Raw genomic sequence first — 16,654 nt, forward strand, 5'->3', positions numbered from 1 at the left:
CAGAACTCCCATGACCAATAGAAAATACTGGAAGGGTTTGGTGGGCATTGACCTTGAGTTTTGGAGTTGTAGTTCACCTCCATCCAGACAGCACTGTGGACTCAAACAATGATGGATCTGGACCAAACTTGGCACAGATACTCAATATGCACAAATTTGAACACTGGTGGAGTTTGGGGAAAATAGACCTTGATATTTAGGAGTTGGAGTTGCTGGGATTTATAGTTCACCTCTAATCAAAGAGCATTCCGAACACCACCAACAACAGAATTTGGCCAAAATTCCCACACAGAACCCCCATGACCAACAGAAAATACTGTGTTTTAAGATGATATTTGGCGACCCGTCTGATACCCCTTCGCGGCCCCTCCAGGGGTGCCGACCCCCAGGTTGAGAAACACTGAGCAAACCAATCAAGGAGAAATACAGCACATGGTTATTCTTGTTGCAACATTCTCAAGTTCACAATCTTATACTGTTTATAGAGCAAGAATGATGACATTTCAAACAGTATCTTTTTAAAAAAATGTTTACTGAATTTTCCATTTCCGTTTTCTCCTTTTCATCCACGGATACAAACAAACAAACGCACACAGCAAGAGCCGAGATGGAAAGACAGAAATGTTTGTAATGATAACAATAAAAAATAATATATATATTAAAAAAACCCACATCCCACAAATATGTCAACAAATACCAAGCATTCTCTGCATACAAATGTATCACTTGTACAAACAAAAGGCCAATTTGCCTTGATTTCTTGCTTCAAAGGTATTGGCGATACCAGTATTTTTGCAAAGTAAACGATGCAATAGTAATATGCTACACTTGATGGGAAAGATAAGAAGAATAATTGCAATGGGAACTTGGGGAATAGATTCCAATATTATTTTTGAGGTGGTGCCTTCTTGCAAAGAAGCCTCCCTCCCCCATGGTGCAGTGGGTTAAACCGCTGAACTTGCAGACTGGAAGGTTGGTGGTTTGAATCCAGGGAGCAGGGTGAGCTCCCACAGTCAGCCCCAGCTTCTACCAACCTAGCAGTTCGAAAACATGCAAGTGTGAGTAGATCAATAGATACCACTTGTGCAGGAAGGTGACAACGCTCCATGCAGTCATGCCGGCCACATGGAGGTGTCTATGGACAACGCCAGCTCTTCGGCTTAGAAATGGAGATGAACACCAACCCTCAGAGTTGGATTCTAGACTTAATGTCAAGGGTAAACCTTTACTTTTATCTTCTTGCAAGCCCCTAAAAGACAGGGGCAGACATTGCTAACACAGCCATAGTCAAAAAGGTATAATTTGTGAGGATGTTGTAAAAGGAAGTATTGTGTATAGAGGCCTGGACTTCTTCCATTGTAATGCTTTCAAAAAGTTTTTTTGTTTGTGTCAGGAGTGACTTTAGAAACTGCAAGTTGCTTCTGGTGTGAGAGAATTGGCAGTCTGCAAGGACGTTGCCCAGGGGATGGCCAGATATTTTACCATTCGTGTGGAAGGCTTCTCTCATGTCCCCACATGGGAAGCTGGAGCTGACCGATGGGAGCTCACCCCGCTCTCCATATTCGAACCACCAGCCTTTCAGTCAGCAGTCCTGCCAGCGCAAGGATTTAATCCATTGCAAACTTTGGTTGTCCAGAACTTTTTGATTTCAACTCCCTATCTTGGCTAATAGTTAGGCATTTTTGGGAACTGAAGTCCAAAATGTGGGGAAATCAATGGCTGAGGCAATGGGAAGGACAAGACTCCATCCCCTCCTTTCCTTGTTGAACAGAGCAAATTATTTCATTTTGAATTCTGTTTGCTGCAACTGGAATAAGCTGAGGATCAAGGCAAAAGTTCGTAAGAGAAAAGCAGTCGGAATAGTGGAACGATAGCACGTTAATCAGGACTTTTTGTGCCAAGCTGGGATAGTTCAAAGGTCTGGGAAGTCTTTATTTTTCTTGGTTCCTTCCCTATCTAATGCCACAGGCCAGTTATTGAAACCTTCCAAGATATCTAATAGAAAACTTGGGTCTACACATAGACCGAGGAACCTTCCACATTACACATGTATTTCACTTTGTTTCTACTTCAGCTGTCATAGCTACATACTATGAATCCAAGGGCTTGTTATTTAGTAAGGCACTAAACTGATTTAGAGTTCCAGTGCCTTCAAGTCATTTCCAACTTACGGCAATCCTAAGGAGACACTAGCATGGGGTTTTCTGTAGTCAAGAGTATGCGAACTGCAAAAAGGGCTTCAGGATGATTTTCCACACGGACAAAGAAAGAGGATTTTAAATCTCTCATTAAAGGACATTATGTGAGTTGATGCAACTGATCACATGATTGTATATATGTTGTTCCGTATTGTGAAGAGTAAATTACTTGTTCTTTATTGATCATCTACGTGGCATATTTTCTTTCTCTGGCTGATACAGCATGAACTACGCATGATTTTAATTTCGTCACAGAATCGACACAGACGTTTAATTCTTGTTGGAAAAGAGGTGTTTTTATGGCCACCAACAGATCGACAGAGGGAACTTGGTGAAAATCTGTACCTGATGTAAGCGATGTTTGCTACAGCAAGTCATAACAGGATCAAGTATGTGTGTGTGTGTTAAAGAAAACCTTATACTGTTGATTATTATGTGCAGCTGATAATGTAGGTCAACTAGTAAGCTTGGACCACACCTGGTAGGGTATAACTGTATGGTTTTTAGAATACAGTTCAGCTTTTGCTCTGAGGAGACTTTGCTCAAGCATTTTGCTCAACCATTTCTACTGCTCTACAGCCTTATTCTGTATTGCCTACAAAGACTATGTAAGTTGTTTGTACTGTTTGTTTTGTTTGCAACACTGCAAGTTTATGTTTTATCTCTGCTGATAGGAGTAAAGTTTTCTGTTCATTTTTCCTCTTGTCTGTGTGCAATATTATTATGTCTTCTGGCTTAACAACCAGGCTTAACAACCAGAGAAGGAGCCTCCACCATTCTTCCAGGCACTGTCTTCTACCATCAAACAGCTCATACCATCATGAAGTTCTTCCTAATGTTTAAGTGGAATTTCTTTTTCAGAGTTTGAATCCATCACTCCATATATGACTCTGGAACAGCAGAAAACAAACTTCCCCCTCTTCAATATGGCATCCTTTCAAATACTATTATAATGTGCCCTCTATATTTCTCTTCTATAGACTAAATATAGCCCATTCCCTAAGCTGATACTCCTAGGGATTCATGATTTGCAGACCTTTGACCATTTTGGTCACCCTTCTCTGGACATGTTCTAGATTATCCATCTCCTTCTTGAATTGTGATTCCCTGGAACTGGACACAATATTGCAGCTGAGATGTGACCAAGACAGAATAGAGTAAGACTATGATTTCCCACAAGACACTATCTTCCTATTGATGTAGCCTGGAATTACATTTTTTTTTCAGCTGCCGCGTCACACCGTTCACTCATGTTCGGCTTGTGGTGTACTAAGACTCCTAGATCCCTTTCACATGAACTGTTTTCAAGCGAAGTATCACTGATCATATATCTGAACTTCCTAAGACCTACAAGGCACTCTAAACACCTTTGCAGAAGCATACAAGAAGCTCAACCTGTCATTGAACATTGAGAAAGCCAAAGTGCTCTTGCAGCAGGCACCAGCCAATCCATCTGCAATGCCAGAGATACAGCTTAATGGTGTAACATTAGAAAATGTTGACCATTTCCGCTCCCTTGGCAGCCACCTCTCCACAAAAATCAACATTGACACTGAAATACAACACTGCCTGAGCTCTGCGAGTGCAGCATTTTTCCAAATGAAGCGGAGAGTGTTTGAGGACTGGGAAATCCGCAGAGAGAACAAGGTGCTTGTTTGTAAAGCTATTATCCTCCCAACCCTGCTATACACCTGCGAGATGTGGACTATCTACAGACGTCACATGCAACTCCTGGAACGATTCCATCAGTGTTGTCTCTGAAAAATCCTGTAAATCTATTGGGAAGGCAGGTGGACAAATGTCAGTGTTCTGGAAGAAGCAAAAACCACCAGCATTGAAGCGATGGTCCTCCGCCATCAATTCCGCTGGACTGGCCACGTTGTCTGAATGCCCGACCACCATCTCCCAAAGCAGTTGCTCTACTCCGAACTCTAGAACAGAAAATGGAATGTCGGAGGAGAGGAAAAGAGATTTAAAGATGGGCTCAAAGCCAGCCTTAAAACTGTGGCATAGACACCAAGAACTAGGAAGCACTGGCCCTTGAGCGCTTTAGCTGGAGGTCAGCTGTGACCAGCAGTGCTGTAGAATTTGAAGAGGTACTAATGGAGGGCGAAAGAGAGAATACAGGGACAAGAGGAAGGTGTGTCAAGCCAACCCTGACTGGGACAGCCTTCTACCTGGGAACCGATGCTCTCACAGCAGGAGAACATGCGAGTCAAAAATAGGACTCCACAGTCACCTACACACCCCACTTGGAGGACAATCTTACTCGGACAACGAGGGATCGCCTAAGTAAGTAAGTAATCTGAACTTCCTAGGCTGGATCAATCCCTTTGTTGTGTAGTCTCCATCTATTTTCCCACCATATCGAGCTGCATTATCATTTCTAGTGAGTCATGTCTTCACACCATTGACTCATGTTCACCTTGTGATCTCTAAGATCCCTCAGAGAGATATTCCTATCAAGTCAGGTGTTGCCCATCCTATAACTGCATTTTGCTTTTTCTGCCTAAGTATATCTTACATTTCTTGCTGTTATCTCCCTGTTAAGATGGATGGCAACATCTAAGTTCACTCCTGGTGTTCTTTTTACAACCCATCATTTTGAAATAGGACATGATCTTCACTCCCCTTGCAGTGCAGCCCTATTGTATGCTTGGCCCCCCTCTTGCTTCTCCTCCCCCATGTGTCTCTCCCTACAAAAGGAAAGGAAAGCAGAGACTTCTCCTTTTCTGTTTCTGGAGGACTTTGGCCACCATCTCAACTGCTTGTGCCCGTTCCCCACTGCCTGTGCCCACTCCCCCAATTCCCCCTAACAGAGTGAGAACCGGCGAGAGTTGATGTTCATTTTGGTCACCCCAATGAGCTTGAGCGGGGCAGACAAACTGAAGGAGGACGTGAGAGGGAAGTCGCAGAGAAGGTCAGAGAGCTCGTCCCTCTCTTCCATCTCATAGGTGGCATCGTTGAGCATGCGACGGTGGAGGTGGCAGGTCTGCTCAATCTTCAGCTTGTTGATGTCGCTCCTCAAGCGCATCAGCTGCCGGGCCAGTTGCTGATCCTGGAGACGCATTTCCATCTGGAACAGAAGAAAGGAATCACGTGATGACGGAATGGCATCATAGTCATGTGTGGGTGTGTGGGCAAATTAGGACTTGATATTATACATTATAGTCCTTCCCAGATGGAAAACAATACTATAATTTATTAATTATATTTATATATTTCAGCAGAAGGTAGATGGACATCTGCCCTTCAAGAACAGCCTTAGTACAACATTGAAAGTAAAAGAAAAATGCTTTACTTCAGCAACCACAAAAGAACAGCAAATGTAGTTGAAAAATGCAAAAGAAAGCAAGAAAGTCTTCATGCAGACACAAAACTAAAGTCTCTAATAAAGTCCAAAATAAACAGCAGTCTTACATCAGACAACGCGCAACAATCACTAAATTCTTAGAAGCAGACATAAGGCAGGTACAATTGGAGTGAAAACATCAGCATCAGAGGCATTGTTACCAGCGAAGGCTAACTGCTCCTGCTTCTGATTTATAGCCCTGAATTCCCCACGCAGGAGCTGCTAGGGCGGCTCCCAATTACCTCAACGTTTCTAGCAGCTATTCTAGCTGAATGCCGTCTGTGCTCTGTTTCCTTTCTCCTCTCCAGAAATGTGGGCATTTGCTGGAGTTAAAATTGCTGGAAGAAACATTAACAACCTTAGATATGCAGATGATAACACTTTGATGGCTGAAAGTGACGAGGCACTGAGGAGCCTTCTAACCAAAGGGAAAGAAGAAAGTGCAAAAGCTGGGTTGCAGTTAAACAATAAAAAAAACAAGAATATGGCAACACGATGGATTGATAACTGGAAAATAGAGGGGGAAAACGTGGAGGCCGTGACAGACTTTGTATTTCTAGGTGCAAAGATTACTGCAGACGCAGATGTTTACTTCTTGGAAGGAGAGCAAGGACCAATCTCAATAAAATAGTGATGAGTACAGACATCACACTGGCAACGATGATCCGCATAGTTAAAGCAATGGTATTCCCTGTAGTAACCTATGGATGTGAGAGCTGGACCTTAGGGAAGGCTGAGCAAAGGAAGATAGATGCTTTTGAACTGTGGTGTTGGAGGAAAGTTCTGAGAGTGCCTTGGACCGCGAGAAGATCCAACCAGGAAATAAAGCCCGACTGCTCATTGGAGGAAAGGATATGAGAGGCAAAGATGAAGTACTTTGGCCACATAATGAGAGGACAGGAAAGCTTAGACAAGATAATGATGTTGGGGAAATGGAAGGAAAAAGGAAGAGGGGCCGACCAAGGGCTAGATGGATGGATGGTATCCTTGACATGACTGTCTTGACTCTGAAGGAGCTGGGGGTGGCCACGGCCGACAGGGAACTCTGGTGGGGGCTGGTCTATGAGGTCACAAAGAGTCGGAAGCAATTGAACGAATAAACAACAACAACCTGCTCCACTGGGTAGTTGTAGGTTTTTCCGGGCTATATGGTCATGTTCTAGAGGCATTTTCTCCTGACGTTTTGCCTGCATCTATGGCAAGCATCCTCAGAGGTAGTGAGGTCTATTGGAACTAGGAAAGTGGGTTTATATATCTGTGGAATGACCAGGGTGGGGCAAAGAACTCTTGTCTGTTGGAGCTAGGTGTGAATGTTTCAACTGACCACCTGCTCCACATTTCCTCCTGAGAGCCAAAGAAAGAGATCCAAGCTCTCAGACACTGGGTAAAAACCCTGTCACTTGAGAAGGCTAAATGTAAAACACAAGAATATGGTCTAATAGTGCATCTACACTGGAGAATGGTGTGCAGAGGATTACAAACTCTGTTCCTCAAACTGGAACCAGTTTGAGGAACAGAGGAAGGTTATACAAACCACAAAGCTTTGATAGATATGAAGAACTTTCTTTTGCATACTTTCGTGGGAGTTTGTTGTCCGTCCACTAGAACTTAATGCTAACCTTGAATTGGATTAAATGACCAGTGTAGATGGGGCCAGGGTCACAACAAGGATGAAATGACTTGAAGACACAAATAACCAAAAGTGATCAAAGACAACTAGGAGGTTTTTTTGCCCTGCTTTTAGTGAGTGCGTATCGGGAGGGGAGGGTACAAAATACTGCTGAAAACAGAAATCTGGATGAAAACCATGTTCAGACCATCCATGTTTCTTTGGCCTTGTAAATGCTACATTTTTCCATTTTTTTGAGGATCCATTCTTTGGTAGACTCAGCCTAATAGCATCAAAACTTTCCCAGGAAGATAAAGCTTCTCTCGCTTGCTGCTTTCAGGATGAGAGAAGGGGGTCTCTTTTCCCCTCCTTGTTCGGAAAATAGCAAGGAGGAGGGAGATGAATTGGCTCTCTCCCTTCCCTGGGAAAGAAAGGCAAGAGACAAAGGTTTGCAACGCCTGACAAAAGGATTATGGGCACAATGCGAGGGAAGGTGCCAGGGAGGCTGAGTCTCACTGCTGGCTTCGGGCTCAGTTTCTGATGTCCCGGACAAAGGAGCCCAGCAAAACCTCCTTTGGGACTTTCCAGAGATCCAGTGGCAAAGAGACAACGGCAGTGAAGAATATATAAAACCCCATTTGGGCTGAAGCAGCTCCTCTTTGTGAAAAGATATTACTGATTATCTCTGTAATACTTGAGTCAGTGTTTCTCAACCTTCCGAATGCCGCGATCCCTTAATACAGTTCCTCATGTTGTGGTGACCGCCAACCATAACATTATTTTCGTTGATACTTCAGAACTCTAATTCTGCTTCTGTTATGAATCATAATGTAAATATCTGATATACAGGATGTATTTTCATCCACTGGATCAAATTTGGCACAAATCCCGATACGCCCAAATTAAAAAAACTTGTGGGGTTGTGGGGGGATTTATTTTTTCATTTGGGAGTTGTAGTTGCTGGGATTTATAGTTTGTTTATTTATTTTATATATTTATAGTATTTATATTCTGCCCTTCTCACACCACTGGAGAAATTACACTGCTTAGCTGGTATTGCACCACCTGACATCTGCCGGGAAGTAGCAGCCAATAGTGAAAGGACCAAGGCAGAGACATCTAAAGCTCATCCCCTGTTTGGGTATCAGCCAGCATGCCAACGACTTAAATCAAGAAATAGTTTTCTAAGATCCACAGAGACACTCGCCGGAATACCTCAGCAAGCAAGAGTCCAAAAGTGGCAGGCTCAAACCCAGCACCTCAACCAATGGCTGATACCAAATGAGAGACTCCCCCCTGGGCAAACAGAAGACTGGGCAACTTGGAAGGTGCTGAACAGGCTGCGCTCTGGTACCACGAGATGCAGAGCCAATCTTAAGAAATGGGGCCACAAAGTGGAATCCACGGCATGCGAGTGCGGAGAAGAGCAAACCACTGACCACCTGCTGCAATGCAACCTGAGCCCTCCCACCTGCACAATGGAGGACCTTCTTGCAGCAACACCAGAGGCACTCCAAGTGGCCAGATACTGGTCAAAGGACATTTAATCAACTACCAAACTTGCAAATTTTGTGTTTTGCCTGTTTGTTTGTTTTGTTCTGTTAGAAATGTAATACAATTGACTGGTTGCCCTGACACGACAAATAAAACCCTGCAGGGGACTCAGGTCGGATTACAGTGTACATATACATGGCAAACATTCAATGCCATAGACACACAACATATATAGACAGACACACAAAGGCCATTTAACATTCCAGCTTCATGAGGGTATTCTGGCCACCAGGGGGGCTGTCGCTTCACTGTCTATTTGTGACACTGATGAAGTACTTCCTCATTCTTTGCATGCTCGCGGGAGATTTTTATGGCCTCGTAAATTAGCCTCCCCGCATAAGCGGTACCTAAATTTCCTACTTAACAAATGCAACTGTCTTTCGGGCTGCAAAGGTTGACAGCAAGCTACACAAATTGGTCGGAAGCTCACTCTGACCCAGGCTTGCTTCAAACTCATGACCTTCTGGTCTCGAGTGATCTTGATGCAGCTGACTCTCAGACAGCTGAGCCACAGTCCTGTTAACCTACAATCAAAGAACATTCTGAACTCCACCAATGAGGGAATTGAACCAAACTTGGCCCACAGAACTCCCATGACAAACAGAAAATACTAGAAACGTTTGGTAGGCATTGACCTCGAGTTTCAGAGTTGTAGTTCACCTACATTCAGAGAGCACTGTGGACTCCAACAATTATGGTTCTGGACGAAACTTGGCATGAATGCTCAATATGCACAAAGTGAACACTGGTGGAGTTTGGGAAAATAGACCTTGACATTTGGAAGTTGTAGTTGCTGAGATTTATAGTTGTAGTTGCTGGGATTTATAATCACCTACAATCAAAGAGCATTCTGAACCTCACCAATGATTTTTCAACCTGGGGGTCAGGATCTCTAGAAGGAGTCGTGAGGAAGTGTCAGAGGGGTCGCTAAAGACCATACGAAAACACAGTATTTTCTGTTGATCACCAGGTTTCTGTGTAAGAGGTTTGGTCCAATTCTCTCATTGGTGGAGTTCAGAATGCTCTTTGATGGTAGGTGAACTATAAATCCCAGCAACTACAGCAATGACAAAATCAATCTCCCCCCCCCCCCCCAGCACCACCATATTGCATAATCGTGCCAAGTTTGGTCCAGATCCATCATTGTTTGAGTCCACAGTGCTCTCTACATGTAGGTGAACTACAACTCCAAAACCAAAGGACACTGCCCACCAAACCCTTCTAGTGTTTTCTGTAGGTCATGGAAGTTCTGTGTGCCAGGTTTGGTTCAATTCCATCGCTGGTGGAGTTCAGAATGCTCTTTGATTGTAAGTGAACTATAAATCACAGCAACTACAGCCTCCAAATGTCAAAGTCTATTTTCCCCAAACTCCACCAATGTTAACATTTGTGCATATTGAGTATTTGTGCCAAGTTTGGTCCGGATCCATCATTGTTTGAGTCCACAGTGCTCTCTGGATGTAGGTGAACTACAACTCCAAAAGTCAAGGTTAATGACCATCAAACTCTTTCAGTGTTTCCTGTTGGTCATGGGAGTTCTGTGTGCCAAGTTTGGTTCAATTCGATTGCAATTCCATTTGAGTTCCCCAAACTCTACCAATGTTCACTTTTGTGCATATTGAGTATCTGTGCCAAGTTTGGTCCAGGTCCATCATTGTTTGAGTCCACAGTGCTCTCTGGATGTAGGTGAACTACAACTCCAAAACTCAAGGTCAATGCCCATCAAACTCTTTCAGTGTTTCCTTCTGGACATGGGAGTTCTGTGTGCCAAGTTTGGTTCAATTCCATCGCTGGTGGAGTTCAAATGCTCTTTGATTGTAGGTGAACTATAAATGACAGCAACTACAGTTCCCAAATTAAAAACTCAATCCCCCAGCACCACCAGTATACAAATTTGGGTGTATTGGGTATTTGTGTCAAATTTGACCCAGTGAATGAAAATACATCCTGCATATCAGATATTTATATTACAATTCCTAACCGTAGCAACAAAAATAACGTTATGGTTGGGGGTCACCAGGACATGAGGAACTGTATGAAGGTTGAGAACCACTGCACTATGTACCGTATATTCCGGCATATAAGACGACTGGGTGTATAAGACGACCCCCAACTTTTCCAGTTAAAATATAGAGTTTGGTATATACTCGCCGTATAAGACCACCCCTCTTCCATCGCACACCAAATAAAAATAAAAAATAAAAACATCAGATTTGATTTCAAATCCAAGACTATCAAAGCAGTATCCAGCTCTTCGGCTTAGAAATGGAGATGAGCGCCAACCCCCAGAGCCGGACACGACTGGACTTAACGTCAGGAGAAAAGCTTTACCTCACCTGTAAACTCCTGTATGTTTATTATTTATTTAACAGTTGTGTTTCCATGGAGCGTAATAAAGTTCTATAAATTTTTACCTTACCTTACCTAGAGTGAGACCAGGGCTGGGTCCAATGTCCTTTCCCCAACAACAACAACAATAATGGAAATCTAGAATTGGAAGGGACTCCAATGGCCATCCAGTCTAACCCTAATTCTGCCAGACAGGAACACATGTCCAAGCCCTCCCGACAGATGATAACAACAATAATAGCAATAACAACAGCAATAATAATAGAAGGGAGCTCAATGACCATTCAGTCCAACCCCATTCCTACCAGGCAGGAAGACACAATGCAAGCCTTCCTAACAGGTGGCCATACAACTCTGCTTAACAATAACAACAACAGAACGCTAGAGTTCTCCAATGGCCATCCATTCCAACCCACTCACTCCTGCCAGGCAGGAAGACACAATGCAAGCAGCTAGTGGTAAGCTGAGGGGACAGAAGTTGTCATAAAGCCATCTTGTGCAGCTTCCAAAACCCAACATGTGAGAACATTTTGCACTGCAGCCAGATATTTCCAAGGTCATGCCCAAAGGGTTTGATGAATATACCCTTTTTGAGATAGATCTAAATCAGGCATGGGCAAACTGTAGCCCTCCAGGTGTTTTGGACTTCAACTCCCACAATTCCTAACAGTCAGTATTTGAGAACACAGAAATGCTGGACCACTCTCACAACCACCATGTCAGACTCCACAGAGAAGCCATTGAAATCCACAAGAAGCATGTGGACAATTTCAACAGAAAGGAGGAAACCATGAAAATGAACAAAATCTGGCTACCAGTATTTTAAAAAACTCCTCTAAAATCAGGACAGTAAATAAAAAACAACACTCAAAAGCAGGGGAAATCCAGACAATAAAAAATCAGGACCAACTAACACCTCCCAACAAAAGATTCCCCCAGGCAGGAAGCAGCCAGGCTTTGAAGCTGCAAGGCCATTCAATGCTAATCAAGGTAGCCAATGGCAACATTTCCACTTGCCTCAAGCAGACAAGAGTTCTTTCTCCCAGCCTGGACATTATTCCACAGATATATAAACCCCACTTGCCATGTTTCCAACAGAACTCACAACCTCCAAGGATGCCTGGCATAGATCTGGGCAAAACATCAGGAGAGGACACTTCTGGAACATGGCTATACAGTCTGGAAAACTCACAGCAACCCAGCCAGTAGCTGTTAGGAATTGTGAGAGTTGAAATTCTAAACAATCTGATAGAAAACTGGGACTTGTAGTTTGGTATGGTGCTGGCTCTCTTAAACAGGGAAGGCTAAGGACCTTGTAAAACTACAACTCCTGTGATTCCATGGCACTGAATCTGTGGCAGTTTTTTTGGGGGGGGGGGATTCCCCTTTAAGAGTGGATGGCCCTTGCACTGGGACTTCCCCTTTAAGGCTGCCTCGTTCTTGGCTGCAGAAACAAAACCAAACGGGGAAAAGAGACCTTTTTCTTCCTCCCTCTGCAAGCTATTAAAAACTTTTAAAACTGAAGAGCGGCTGTTCTTTCAGAGGGAGCTGAACACAGAGACAGGAAAGAAACCCCAAAGAGGGGAGGGAGAAAGAAGAAGTTTCTGCAGCAGGACTTTCTGGGAGGTGCCTTTGTTTGGACTCTCCTTGAGTAGCACTGTTTGAGGAAGGAGAGGAGAGGGAGAAAGAGGTCGGGAATGGGAGGCTTGGGGGCAGCCTCTTCTGCCCCTTTTTCCTTCAGGAGGAGGGCGGGGAGGAGGAGGAGTGGCAGTGCTGCCGGGGTGACGGCCAGCTGGGCTTGTGCAAAGGCAAGAGCAACAGGCTGCGCTGCTTGGGGGTGGCGAGGGGGGAGGAGGAGGATCATCGGCAGGTCTGCCGGGAGTGCTGGCCAGCTGAGCTGCGATACCAGCAGGCTCCCTTTGGCCTCTCATGGCTGCTCGCGTCCCTCGCTCTCGGCATCTTCAAGTGGTGGAACTTATAGCCGGCACACAAGACGACCCTCCCACTTTTAAATGACTTTCTTGGCTTAGAAAGTCGTCTAGTATGCCGGTTTTTACGGTATATGCAATCAGCCCAAAATTTAAAATAATATAGAATACTTTTGGATCCCAAGTATTTGGGATAAAAAATACTCAGCTGACAACTGCATAAACATAATTCCAAAGAGCAATCTTGGAGAGGGTGTAACTATTTGTTGTATGTCTGGTCTTCCACTTTATTCTCTAGGATTGCAGAAGCAGCCATTGCGTGTCCTCATTGCACAATGAGACAATAAACTGGCAGATGGGCAGATATACAATGTGTTGTTCAAATGTGATGCCACAATCCTGTATGGCTTGTCATATTACATAACTTGAGGTATACTCTCTCTACAGAGCACTAGAGTCATATTGGGGAGGGAACAGGCTTGTTTTCTGTTGCTCCAGAACAGAACTTTCCAAACTTTGAGTTTCAACATGTTAGTGTGTTTGCTGCCATGTGTAGGTGTGTCACATGCCCGCAGTAAGAAATGACATAAATCTAGAAAATGTATGTTATTACCTTGAAAATCATAAATTTTAAAAATATATAAATGAAAAGTTTTCATGAGACATGTTGTATCTCCAAAAAATGAATTATTAGAACTTATGTACGTGTCCATATCTCTTGTAAGGAGTTGGTTTGACCTCCAATAAGTAAAGGTAAGGTTGTCCCCTGACATTAAGTCCAGTCGTGCCCGATTCTGGGGGTTGGTGCTCATCTCAATTTCTAAGCCAAAGAGCCGGCGTTGTCCGTAGACACCTCCAAGGTCATGTGGCCGGCATGACTGCATGGAGCACCGTTACCTTCCTGCCGGAGCAGTACCTATTACTTTACTCACATTTGCATGTTTTCAAATTGCTAAGTTGGAGTTGGGCCTTGGAGGAACTGTTCTTCAGTGGCTCCATCCCTTTCTGGAAGGCCGTTCCCAGATGGGGAACCTACTCGGCCCCACAACCTTTGTACATAGTTATCCAGTCAAGGACACTGCTGATTGATGGCCATCCAGCCTCTGTTTAAAAACCTCTAAAAAAGGAGACTCCATATACTCCGAAGTAGAATATTCCACTGAAGGACAGCTTTTAGTGTTAGGAAATTCTTCCTCATGATGAACCAACCTGGACACAGCATGTTATTTGAGAACACAGATATGCTGCCCACTTGGACAACCACCATGTCAGATTACACAGAGAAGCCATTGAAATCCACAAGCATGTGGTCAATTTCAACAGAAAGGAGGAAACCATGAAAATGAACAAAATCTGGCTACCAGTACTAAAAGAAACTCTAAAATCAGGACAGTTAATAAAGAGGAACACTCAAAAACAAGATAAGCCCATACATTAAACAATCAAGGCCAGCTAACACCTCCCTACAAAGGATTTCCCTGGCAGGAAGCAGCCAGGCTTTGAAGCTTCAAGGCCATTCAAAGCTAATCCAAATGGCCCATTGCAATATTCACACCTGACGCAAGCAGACAAGAGTTCTTTCCCCCACCCTGGACATCCCACAAATATATAAACCTCACTTGCCTAGTTTCCAACAGACCCCTCAACCTCTGAGGATTCCTTCCATAGATGTTGGTGAAACATCAGGAGAGAATGCTTTAGATGAAGGGTTAGAAGGCATGATCATCAAGTTTGCAGACAGGACCAAATTGGGAGGGATAGCCAATACTCCAGAGGACAGGAGCAGGATTCAAAACCATCTCCACAGATTAGAGAGATGGGCCAAAACTAACAAAATGAAGTTCAACAGTGACAAATGCAAGATACTCCACTTTGGCAGGAAAAACAAAATGCAAAGGTACAGAATGGGGGACAATGCCTGGCTCGAGAGCAGTTCGTGTGAAAAAGATCTTGGACTCCTCGTGGACAACAAGTTAAACATGAGCCAACAATGTGATGTGGCGGCAAAAAAAGCCAATGGGATTTTGGCCTGCATCAATAGGAGCATAGTGTCTAGATCTAGGGAAGTAATGCTACCCCTCTATTCTGCTTTGGTTAGACCACACCGGGAATATTGTGTCCAATTCTGGGCACCACAATTCAAGAGAGATATTGACAAGCTGGAATGTGTCCAGAGGAGGGCAACTAAAGTGATCAAGGGTCTGGAGAACAAGCCCTATGAGGAGCGGCTTAAGGAGCTGGGCATGTTTAGCCTGAAGAAGAGAAGGGTGAGAGGAGATATGATAGCCATGTATAAATATGTGAGAGGAAGTCACAGGGAGGAAGGAGCAAGCTTGTTTTCTGCTTCCCTGGAGACTAGGATGCGGAACAATGGCTTCAAACTACAAGAGAAGGCTGAGAGGAGATATGATAGCCATGTATGTGAGAGGAATATGTGAGAGGAATATGTGAGAGGAAGCCGCAGGGAGGAGGGAGCAAGCTTGTTTTCTGCTTCCCTGGAGACTAGGATGCGGAACAATGGCTTCAAACTACAAGAGAGGAGATTCCATCTGAACATGAGGAAGAACTTCCTGACTGTGAGAGCCGTTCAGCAGTGGAACTCTCTGCCCTGGAGTGTGGTGGAGGCTCCTTCTTTGGAAGCTTTTAAACAGAGGCTGGATGGCCATCTGTCAGGGGTGATTTGAATGCAATATTCCTGCTTCTTGGCAGAATGGGGTTGGACTGGATGGCCCATGAGGTCTCTTCCAACTCTTTGATTCTATGATTCTATGCTTTGGGAACATGGCCATACAGCCTAGAAAACTCCCAGCAACCCAGTGATTCCGGTCATGACATTTCTCAACAACACAATTCTTCCGAATGTTTGGCGGCATCTCTTCTCCTGCAATTTGAATCCATTGCTCGGTGACCTTGTGTCCAGAGCTACAGAAAACAAGCTTCTCCCCTTCTCAATATGAAATATGTAAATATGATTATCATGTCCCCTCCTGGCAAATCATACCCATCTCCCCAAGCCACTCCTCGTTGCTTTCCTCTTTGTACATTCCATCTTATGTAAAACTTTTTAAAACCACACGTGTGTGAGAATTAGAATAAAATCGGTTAGGCCCTAAAGGCTTTAATTAAGAAAGTCTTAATTCTTAATTAAGAAAGTCTTAACTTGGCATGAGAATAAACCAATTGTGTTGCCAATCATTCCTTGAAGGGAAAGATGTTCTATGGTGCCATAGCAGAAAAATTTATCTTCTACTTGATACTATAAACATTGCCTCTACTGGAAGGACAAAGAAAAGGATCCCTGCAACCCCATTTCCCAATCCTAAATGGCGTGCTTCTGAGAGTATTAAAATTAATAAGCTCGTTTTTTTCACATTCAAATTTGTATAATTGCATTTTCGTGAGATCACTTATTGCCCGAGATCCAACGTGAAAGATAAGGGCCATAACTTTATACTCATGCTGTTTACAAGTTGCAACACTATGTAATGCAATACTTTGAGTAAAGGTTCAGGCACTTTTGGAGATGCCATCCATAGTAGTAGTAGAAGAATCATAGAATCATAAAATCATAGAGTTGGAAGAGACCTCATGGAAGCTTTTAAACAGAGGCTGGATGGCCATCTGTCGGGGATGCTTTGAATGCAATATTCCTGCTTCTTGGCAG

At 43.8% G+C, this 16,654-nt stretch overlaps 1 protein-coding gene across 2 annotated transcripts in view; it reads right to left on the minus strand.

Moving 5' to 3' along the window:
- Positions 1-513: 513 nt before the first annotated feature.
- Positions 514-16,654, minus strand: part of FAM167A (family with sequence similarity 167 member A) — a 41,277-nt gene continuing 25,136 nt past the window's right edge. For both annotated transcript variants that reach the window (XM_060754643.2, XM_060754645.2), the window contains exon 3: positions 514-5,274. In XM_060754643.2, coding sequence (XP_060610626.2) covers positions 5,011-5,274 — 264 coding nt within the window. In that variant the 3' untranslated portion in view covers positions 514-5,010. The remainder of the gene's footprint in view (positions 5,275-16,654) is intronic.

This window comes from Anolis sagrei, chromosome 1 (assembly GCF_037176765.1).
Source record: "Anolis sagrei isolate rAnoSag1 chromosome 1, rAnoSag1.mat, whole genome shotgun sequence".
NCBI lineage: Eukaryota > Metazoa > Chordata > Lepidosauria > Squamata > Dactyloidae > Anolis > Anolis sagrei.